This window comes from Arachis duranensis, chromosome 8, assembly GCF_000817695.3.
Source record: "Arachis duranensis cultivar V14167 chromosome 8, aradu.V14167.gnm2.J7QH, whole genome shotgun sequence".
In the NCBI taxonomy this organism is placed as follows: domain Eukaryota; kingdom Viridiplantae; phylum Streptophyta; class Magnoliopsida; order Fabales; family Fabaceae; genus Arachis; species Arachis duranensis.
The window spans coordinates 49,450,631-49,462,015 of record NC_029779.3 but is presented as its reverse complement, the minus strand read 5'-3'; the positions used below and the strand labels follow the sequence as shown (position 1 = coordinate 49,462,015).

Below are 11,385 nucleotides of genomic sequence, written 5' to 3'. Positions count from 1 at the left end.
CCTGAATTCCTAGAAAGGATTCAAGGTGATATATGTGGACCTATTCATCCACCATGTGGATCTTTTAGATATTTTATGGTCCTAATAGATGCATCTTCGAGATGGTCACATGTGTGCTTATTATCTTCTCGCAACCTGGCGTTTGCGAGATTACTGGCTCAAATTATTCGATTAAAAGCACAATTTCCAGAAAATCCAATCAAAGCAATTCGTCTTGATAATGCTGGTGAATTTACTTCCCAAGCTTTTGATGCTTATTGTATGGCTAATGGAATAAGTGTTGAACATCCAGTAGCTTATGTTCACATACAAAATGGGTTAGCAGAATCACTTATTAAGCGTCTCCAATTAATTTCTAGACCCTTGCTTTTGAGAACAAATCTCCCAACCTCGGTTTGGGGGCATGCTGTTTTACATGCCGCAGCACTTATTCGTTTGAGGCCAACGAGTTATCATCAGTTCTCTCCTATGCAATTAGCTTTTGGCCAGCAGCCAAATATTTCCCATTTAAAAATATTTGGGTGTGCGATATATGTTCCCATTGCACCACCTAATCGCACCAAAATGGGACCCCAAAGAAAATTGAAATATATGTTGGATATGATTCTCCCTCTATAGTGAGGTATCTTGAGATACAAACTGGAGATGTATTTAAAGCCCGGTTTGCGGATTGTCATTTTGATGAATCAAAATTTCCAACATTAGGGGGAGAGAATAAGCTTCCTGAAAAGGAACTTAACTGGAATGCATCATCGTTGATGCATTTAGATCCTAGATCAGGGCAATGTGAACTGAAGTTCAAAAGATTATACATTTGCAAAGAGTAGCAAATGAATTGCCTGATGCATTTTCCGATACAAAGAGGATTACCAAATCTTATATACCAGCGGAAAATGCTCCCATTCGAATTGATGTCCCAGTAGGACAAGTAGCCACTGAAGCAAATTCACGCCAGAAGCGTGGCAGGCCTGTCGGTTCCAAAGACAAAAATCCTCGAAAGAGAAAATAGGTAAATAATATTCCTGTTGAAAAAGACATAGTAGAGACACCTGCAGTTGTCCAAAATTCTGATATAATATTAACGCCAGAAGACGTTCAGGTACCTGAAAATTGTGAAAATGACGAGATCTCAATAAATTATGTCTTTACAGGAGAGAAATGGGACCGAAATAAGACAATTGTCAATGAAATATTTGCATATAATGTGGCATTGAATATCATGCATGAAAATAAGGATCTTGAGCCAAGATCAGTTGAAGAATATCGACAAAGAAATGATTGGCCAAAATGGGAAGCAGCCATGAAGGCTGAATTAGACTCACTTGCAAAACGTGAAGTCTTTGGACCTGTAGTCCGTATACCTGCAGATATAAAACTTGTTGGATACAAATGGGTATTTGTGAGAAAACGAAATGAGAAAAATGAAGTTGTGCGCTATAAAGCCCGACTTGTGGCACAAGGTTTTTCACAAAGGCTCGATATAAATTATGAAAAAACGTATTTTCCTGTAGTGGATGCGATAACATTGCATTATTTGGTCAGTTTATCTGCATATCATAAACTGCATATGCATTTAATGGATGTGGTAACAGCCTACTTATACGGCTCATTAGATCGGGATATATATATGAAAGTCCCTGAAGGACTAAAAATATCTAAACCATCCAAGGAATATTCGCAAGGGTTATACTCAGTCAAATTTCAAAGATCTTTATATGGTCTAAAGCAATCTGGACGAATGTGGTATAATCGTCTTACTGAGTATCTAGCCAAAAATGGTTTCAAGAATGATGACATCTGCCCATGCGTTTTCATAAAGAAAACTACATCTAGGTTCATTATAATTGCTGTGTACGTTGATGATTTAAATATCATTAGGACTCCTGAAGAGATTCCAACAATTATAAAAACTCTAAGAGAAGAGTTTGAGATGAAAGATCTTGGAAAGACTAAATTTTGTCTCGGCCTGCAGATCGAGCATAGAAAAGACGGGATCTTTATTCATCAAACAACATACACAGAAAAGATCTTGAAGAGATTTTATATGGATAAGTCACATCCATTAAGTACACCAATGATCGTAAGATCTTTGGATGTGAAAAAGGATCAATTCCGTCCTAAAGAAGAAAATGAGGATATCCTTGGTCCTGAAGTACCATATCTTAGTGCCATTGGAGCACTAATGTATCTTGCTAATAATACGCGACCTGACATATCATTCGCGGTGAATTTACTAGCAAGGTATAGTTCCTCTCCAACCAGAAGACATTGGAGTGGAATCAAACAAATTTTTCGATATCTTCATGGAACGGTTGATATGGGATTGTTTTATCCCTATGGATCCAAGTCACAATTAGTTGGCTATGCAGATGCTGAATACTTTTCTGATCCACATAAAGGAAGATCTCAAACAGGATACCTGTTCACATATGGTGGTACAACTATATCTTGGAGGTCCACGAAACAGACAATTGCTGCAACATCCTCTAATCATGCTGAAATACTGGCGATTCATGAAGCTAGTCACGAGTGTTTTTGGCTGAGGAGTTTGATTCAATATATTATGTCATCATGTGGACTGATTGATCATAAGATAGCTCCAACTGTCCTGTTTGAAGATAATACAGCATGCATTGCTCAACTTAAAGGCGGATACATTAAAGGCGATAGAACAAAGCACATTTCTCCCAAATTCTTCTTCACTCATGATCTTCAAAATCAAGGGACAATTGATATCCAACAGATCCGCTCAAGTGACAATCTGGCAGATTTATTTACAAAGTCACTCCCAAAATCCTCCTTTGAAAGATTGGTACATGAAATTGGGATGCGTCGATTTCGAGACATTAAATGATGACGGCAAGAGGGGGAGATTGTACTCTTTTTTCCTTGGTCAGGTTTTTTTCCATTGGGTTTTTCTTGACAAGGTTTTTAATGAGGCAGTCCCATTATAAAGGATATTGTACTTTTTTTTTCCTTCACTAAGGTTTTTCCCACAGGATTTTCCTTTAGTAAGGTTTTAACGAGGCAATAATTCTAAATGGACATCCAAGGGGGAGTGTTACGATATGGATGTCCATATCCATTCTATATCTACTCAACAAGCACTCTTGGAAAGTACATGCATTTAAGAATGTGCGGTGCATGCTTTCCAACCTTTGAAAATGTGAACCTTGAATTTGTATAAATAGAGGAATGATCTTAGGCTTTAGACAGCAACATAAGCAAGTAATAAAAAAATCTATTCTCTCTTTATGTTACAATCAAATACCCTTCTCCTTATATTTCTACTATAATTCTTTCTCTTCTTTTATTTTATAAGTATTTTAAATTCTATTTTCTATTACTCTTTACATATAATATTAATAGCAATATTAATCATCTTTATTATATTGAGATAGTAACAATAAACAAATGCAATTCTCTCTCTTTTTGTTTTTAATACTTCTTTCTATCTTTGTATATATATATACACAATACAACATATAATATTATTATATATATATAAATATTATTGAGCTAATTATTTTAATACTAGAGTCTTCTATTTATACATCTTTATTTTATATCTTTTATTTATTTTACAACAAAATTCTCAATATTATTAATAATAGTTATAACCAAATGCTTAACATGAACCGAGATAGAACAGAAATTAAATAACTTCACAAATTAAAATTTAAAAGAAAACAATGAAGAAACTAAGTTTAAAAATGAAGATTTTAAAATGACTTCTAACGTTGAGAATAATTTAATTAAAAATAACAAAAATAATTTTAATTTTGATAAAAAAACGTTATGAACGAAAAAAACATTTAATTTTTTTATTAATTATCTTGGATTTAATGCGTTAAGGTGTGCATCACTTCACAATATGAGAAAACGTAGTTAAAAAATCATGGAGGTGAGTTATTAAACTCCACAATTAAATACTCTTAGGGTAGAATTTTAGTATTTTTCTATATTTGTTTTGTGTACCAAATTTATTTGTAGCCTTTCTTTTAATTAGATAAAATTTATTTGTAGCCTTTCTTTTAATATAGTATTGTAATAAATTTTAAATATATTTGGAATTTATTAATTTTTCAGTGTTTGGTATTTTTAATATTTTATTTAAAATTTCTGTTTTAAATTAAATTGTGATGTTAGTATAGTATGATGAGTTGATGACCCTTTTTTCTTTTTCATAAAATGGTGACCCTTTATAGTGCCAAAATTAGTAAGGATATGCTACTTTTGTTGGATGTTGCATTCTTATGTGAACTCACTCGGTCCATTAGTCACATTTATTGGATTTATTATTTTGGCCCAATGCACATATCATCATATTTGTGGTATACCATTAAAATATAAAGCCCAAAAAAAAACTCTCCATTAAGGTCTCATAAAAACTATTTAAATTAAATTAAATTGAGTTGGTCTAGTAATTAACCTACTATTTCACTTAAATAAATGTTGGAAGTTCAAATTCCGCATGCAGCAACCCATTGGCTGAGATAAATTTTTTAATAAACTTTTGAAAAACTTTTAAGTATATCGGTATCTCAATAAATTTAAATCGTTGATCTTAATTATATATTATATATATTTTTTATAATTAAAATCAATAATTAAAAATTACTGAAATATTAGTATATCGGTATATTTTAAATTTATTTTTAAACTTTTAAGCAAAAGATGTAAAAACTAAGAATTACGTACTCTCAAAATTGTATTTTAGGATGAGAGTCCAATATAGGATGATATATAGGCTCATAAAATATACGAGATTAATTAATTACTAAATTGCGTTCAACTGAAAATTCCCATCACATACGCACATAACTATATATAATTAACTAAATGATATAAAATAGAAGAATTTTGCAAATACATATGGTATTAAATTAAATAAGTAAATAAATAAATAAATAAATATATTAGATCCTTGCTTTCACCACCTAATTATTATTAACATGTAGAAGTAGAAGTCGTAGAAATGTCCTTGGTTAGCTTTGATAGAAAACTGAAAAAGTCAATGATAAAATTAAATGGATGAACTAATCATTTTGTTGTGTAGTTCACGCCAACCAAGTAGTAATAACTTATAAGAAGCTAATTGCACATGTCCATCTATAGTACAAACAACACATTATTTATTCTCATTAATACTACTCGTCATCCATATTAACTTCATGCACTATACATTATTAATTACTATACACTATATTACAGATTCTACTTTAATTTATTTACAAATTTTAATATTGACTTGATTAAAAACATATATCTAATTCTTATATATGGAGGATATGATGTTAATTGTTTATAATTATATATTTATTACATCTAAAATGATATAATTAGTCTAATAATTAATAATTAATAAATATTAAATAAAATAATTTTAAACTATTTAAATTAATTTTTTATTGTTTCTTAAACATGATTATATAAGTGCACCATGAAGAAAACCAATTCAAATAATAATGTGAAATCTATATTATATTATCTTGTTATTATTTCTTAAGGAATCCAACTTGTCACTTTATTTATTTATTATAAATAAGTTGACTAGCCTAACAAGTATGTATATCTTAGCCATTTTTTCAGTATTTGCCCTATGTATGCTAGCCAAGGTTATTAAGCATGATGTAAGCTGATATCATACCAAATTTAATTATAAAGTTTCGTTTGCATGTGCATGATTATTTTTTTAATTATTACAAGGGTGAGTTAACTGAAGAATAGTATATAATTTGGATCATTTACGGAAATATAATTTTAATTCAATATTTATAAATATATATATTTAGCATTGAGATTGCTCTTAGTTCCTTATACTAATTAACAAAAGGTTTAATTATTCTATCGATCTCTATATTTTTACTGAATTTTTAATTAGATCCTTATATTTTTCTTTTTCCTTTTTGATTAAATTCCTATACCAGATTTTGTAATTAAATTCCTATTATAACAAAAATGATAGAATTAACAGAATATTCTATTAAACAAATCAAATATACCTAACAATCTAACACTTTATTGAATATTCTGTTAATTTCAACATTTTTGTCATAATATGGACTTATTTACAAAATCTAATATAATATAGGGACCTAATTAAAAAAATATATATAAAGACCTAATTGAAATTTTGATAAAAATTATAAAAATCGACAGAATAATTAAACCTTAACAAAAATATTAAAAATAGGGTAGGACTAGCTATATATATCCTGTGAAATACAGATAAGATTTTTACAATTTTAGTTTCAAACTATATTTAATGTTAAATAATTATGTGTATGTATTTATAGAAATGAGTAACACACATATTTTTGACAAATCAAGCATGTAAATAACTCTCCATACTGTGCAATGCAAGTGACAAAAAATTGCCATTTTCTAAGCTTATAAATTAAAGTCAAATATGTAAACCATGCCCCTTTCCTTCAATGTCTCTGCATCCTACTCAATTCCCCACAATTAATAATCTTGCATCTCACCCTTTCCTCCACAATCATTACATTTATCCCACCATATACTAAATTTTTTCCTATATATATTTACAATAATGTATCCTTTAGTTTGATCTATATATGCAACATCATCTAAAATTTTCATTTACAATATATTCTATTCTAGTATATTTCCATTAGAAAATATATTATTGAAATTTGTTAACTTAAGTTTTTCCCTTTTTGTGTTTATCATCAAAACTCAAGATTTACTAGATTTCTATATTATCAAATATATCTTTTTTTAACCTAATTTCAAAGATGATATATAAACAACTTTATTTTTCTTTTCTAAATACTTGTGTTTAGTTGAGCCTACAATAATCCTATATTATCCAAGCATGCATGATCCATGCAACAAAACAATGTCATAATAATCTTTGTTAAAAAAAGAAAAAAGAAAAAAAAGTTCCATTGTAGTCAACTACACTTCATGTCAACTTTATGCAGCCTCTAAATGTAAGGTAATTATTGTGGTCCAAATAAGCATATCCCTCTTGAGTTATTATTATTTTTATTATGATATGATGATGATATTAATGTTGCTATGTATACTCAGAGATACATAGTGATTAGTGATGAAGATTTAATAACACACCACTTGGGTCAGTGTGCCCAACCAAAGTGAGAGAAAGGAAACAAATAAATAGATATATAGATACATATATAAGATATAAGATGGCTAGTCATGTTTTATGGTAGGTGACTAAACAACCACCTTCAAAACTCACAAACTCCCCATTTTTTTAATCTTTTATTTATTTAAGGAGTTTAATTTTGATGCACTGATAGTATAAAATATTTTATACAGTCCTATAATCATATATATTTATGACTATTTACGCGGTTAATGTAAAAGATAATTATTTTTAATAACGTGACATTACGTAATTGGATGTACGCGTAAAATTATTTTTAAAATTAAATTCTTATTTAATTTGTATTATAAAAAATCTCCCTTTTTTTCTTGAACTATCCCCTAAAGTTTCAACACCTCATTCATTTCTCTTTGATGCAAAGAAAAGAGCCCACCAAAAAAAAAAATTACACATAAAAAGGAAAAATTTCACTCAACTAGTACATTTCTATTATATATGCTATGCTAAGGGGAAAATAATTAATGTTGGTGAAAAATAAAGAAAGAAAGCTAGTACCAAGAACTGTAGGAATCTGTTAGAACTTACAATTTCTCATAATCTTATTCTATTAACAAAGTAATTAACATGATATCAACTTCCAAAAATTAAAAGAAAAAATGATGAATAAGAAGTTCCTTATGAACTACTTGAAGAATATATGAGCAGAACAGAAGCAAAGTACTTAAAATTAAAAGCAAAGACAATGAATTATGTAAAGAATTAATGAAATTAAAATGCATAAACTTTTCTATACAGTTCATATATATATATATATATAAATATATTTGGGTTTTTTCTAGTTAGACATGAGACCTACCAATGCCTCCTGCTTGTGATTTTCCCACCAAGTAGTGTAAGAATCAGAAGCATGAGCATTGATTTCTTCTTCATCATCTTCCTCAGTAGCAGCAGCTTCAGCAACAGGAAGATTGAGATCAAGCAAGTCCCTAATCTCAGGCACTGAAGATTCTTGAAGTACAACTGTTTGATGAAAGTTCCCAGTATCAGAAGCAGAAGCCATATGGGACCTCTTGTGTCCACCCAAGGCTTGACCAGATGAAAATACCTTAAAGCAAATTGGACATTCATGCCCCTTGTTCTTGTTTCCCTTCTTGGATTCTCTGTCAAAACCATTACTATTATTACCAAATTCATGTACTTGTTGTGATGCATATTCATTGTTGTTGTCAGTGGGGGTGGGTGATGATGGTGCTGGTGGTGGTGCTTCTTCATGTTCTGCTTCAGCTTCAGCTTCAGCTTCAAACTCAATGCTGTTTTCACTGCTCTGATCATTATTATTCCTTGAAGCAAAAGAGCAACCTTTGATCTTCTTGTGACTTGCTCTGTGACCCCCAAGAGCTTGGTATGAATGGAAGATCTTGTTGCAGGTTGTACACTCAAACTTTCCTCTCTTATGATTATGAGAAGAACTGCTCTTGATGCTGAATTCACCTTCTGATGAATTAGGCTTTTTGTTTGATCCACAATCCCAAAACTTTGCCTTAATTGAATTGTACTTATTGTTAGTAGTACCTTCTTCAAATGCAGACTCAGAATCAAGTTCATACTTTTTCTTATCCTTCCCAATAATCTTGCTGAAACCATTAACTGAAACTGTGGTGTTGTTCATCACCTTAACTCCTTTGGCACTCTCAGTAGCCAAAAATTCTGAACTTTTCTTCCCTTTGGAGCTTAGATTTGGAGAACTCAAATAGCTGCCTAATTTTGAAAACTCAGAACCAATGTTGACAAGCTTCTTGTTCTTGTTCTTAGAGAACTCAGAAACAGAATTGACACCACACCATGGACTCAAATCCCTGCTTAACATCATCAAGCTCATAGCAACTTCTTCTTGTTCATGCTCATCAGCCTCAGAAACAGAAGAATCAGTTGTTGTTGCTGCTGGTGCTGATAATGGTGCTATGTACCTTGTTCTTGTTCTTTTGGATCTTCTCCTTCTGCTTGGAGCATTGGCTTCTTCATTATCAGAATGGCTAGCACTATTGTTAGTCCATGATGAATCTTGATCACACTCCATGCTCTCTACTTTCTCAGAAGAATGGCACTTCATGTGGCCAAATAGTGCTCTCCAAGACTGAAAACCTTTACCACAATCCTTGCAGAACAACAGAGAATTGTCTTCACTTGTTGAATTGGTTAGCCTCCATGTCTTCTTGGGATTCTCTCTCAGACCATAGCCTTCAGAACCTATTCCTGTGTTGTTTTCTGTAGATGAAGAAGATGAAAGCATCTTCTTAATTTTTGCTGTTGATGATGATGCAAGAAGCTTGTTATTGTCATGGTGATGATCTATGTCACCATTGATGACATGAGACCTCATGTGACCACCCAAGGATCTACCACAAGGGAAGCTCCTGCTGCAGAACTTGCACACATGCTTGTTCTTCTTGTTGATGTGTTGTCCTTGATTATAATCTTCTTCTTCCATTGTTGGATTCATCATATTCAAACAACAAAAAGAAGAGACACAGAGAAAAGCCAAAAAGATTATTGAATCAACAACAAACTAACACTATACCGAGTCAGAGAATATTGAAGAATGCTGATGAAGAATTCATCACACACATCGATCTCAGCACCAGAGAGAAATAAATGGCAATAGAAGCAGAGGATGAGAAGAGAAAAGAAGCATGACCCAGATCAGATTATGGAGTGAGAAGCAAGAATCCACAACAAAGATCAAATTTTGCAAGCTAAGTATGTTGTTTGTTCAAGATCCAAGGAAGCCACAAAAGGTGGAAATTAAAAGAAACCAAAAGAATAAAAGCTTCTTCTTGTTGTTGTTGAATTCCTCTGTGGCTATCTAGTAGCTAGTACTATAGAGAAGACATAGCTGGTTGTAACTACAACAACTTGATGATATTTGAAGAATAGGAAAAGATCAAAGTTGTGAATGAATGAATGAATGAATGTGTTGGTGTGGTGATAGATAGAAGAGTGTGTGTGTTGTTGTTGGCAAATGCTAATGATAGGGATGATGAGAAGAAAAGAACAAAGGAGAGAGTGAGTGTTATGTGTGAGTGAGCGTTTGTTTCTCTCTCACACTTACTCATTCTCTCTCTTTCTTAATTAACTTCACTATATTTGGAGGAGAAATCCATGCATGGAAGCAAACTTCAGAATTAAAATATGTTTGTAACAGATAAAGAGAGAGAGGCCACGTGTACTCAACTTCATCATCATATTACGCCACCCTTTAATTAATCTAATGACAACAATTATTAATTGCTTATTTACAGATAGATCACTATTTTGTATTCCTCTGGGAAACTCATGAACTAATGATACATACATTATAAATCTCGCAATGTTGCGTGGTCAATAAATATTATTATTTTGAGTTAGTATTTAGTTAATAATAATTTATTTTAATATTTATAAAATATTATATATATAAAATATATAATTTAAATATATATTTATTAGAATTTACACACAAATTAATATAATTTATATTTATATTTATCAAAATTTTTATAAACATAAATTAATAAAATTTATTTATTAGAGATAATTTAGTATTTAGACTTGTCAAAATTATTAAAAACTTTTGTCTCTCAAGAATTTCTAGAGCGCAATTTTCTAATATTAGTATTTTTATAGTTTAGATTTAGATTCAAACTTGAGGCTACTGTAATAACTAAAGAAAAGCAACATCTATCATTTTAATCAATTATGTACCCGTGGACATAATTGGTATTTTTAAACTGATTGGATAATTAAACTATTTTAATATTGTAAAATTGAGATATCAACTTCTTTTGAGATATTTTAGCAGTTAAAAGTTAAAATAAAAATGTATATAGTAAGTTGGAAGTGAAAGATGCCACAGTGTGGCCGTTATTCTTTTGGACTTGCCATAAATACCATGATTTTGTTATTAGTGTTGTTAGTGTTAAACAGTTTTTAAGATTTTGGAAGTGGGTCCCATTACATGGGTCACCCTCCATCTACTTCCAGTTGCTTCAGCTTCCAATCACACTCTGCCACTCTTCTTTTCTTCATTCTCTGCAGGGATATATATTGAGTCACCTATAATCAATTATTTAATATATAATTATATATAACAGATGGATAATTATAGAAAATTAATTTTTAATAATTAATATTAGTTAAGTTTTTATTTTGAAATTATTATTTAATTCTTATTATTTAGAAAATTTAGAGTTTAAAATATAAAATTCTATAATAAAAAGATAATTTCAAAAAATTTAATTAATATTAAC

General features: G+C 30.6%; 1 protein-coding gene across 1 annotated transcript; it reads right to left on the bottom strand.

The window, feature by feature from the left end:
* Window positions 1-7,930: 7,930 nt before the first annotated feature.
* On the bottom strand, window positions 7,931-10,253 carry LOC107463637 (zinc finger protein ZAT4-like). Its single transcript, XM_016082469.3, has one exon. The coding sequence runs from the start codon at window positions 9,600-9,602 to the stop codon at window positions 7,935-7,937; it is 1,668 nt and encodes a 555-aa protein (XP_015937955.3). The 5' UTR covers window positions 9,603-10,253; the 3' UTR covers window positions 7,931-7,934.
* Between the last annotated feature and the right edge of the window lie 1,132 nt (window positions 10,254-11,385).

Coding starts and splice junctions, on each gene's coding strand:
- LOC107463637 (XM_016082469.3), bottom strand. CDS start 9,602: ATGATGAATCCAACAATGGAAGAAGAAGATTATAATCAAGGACAACAC.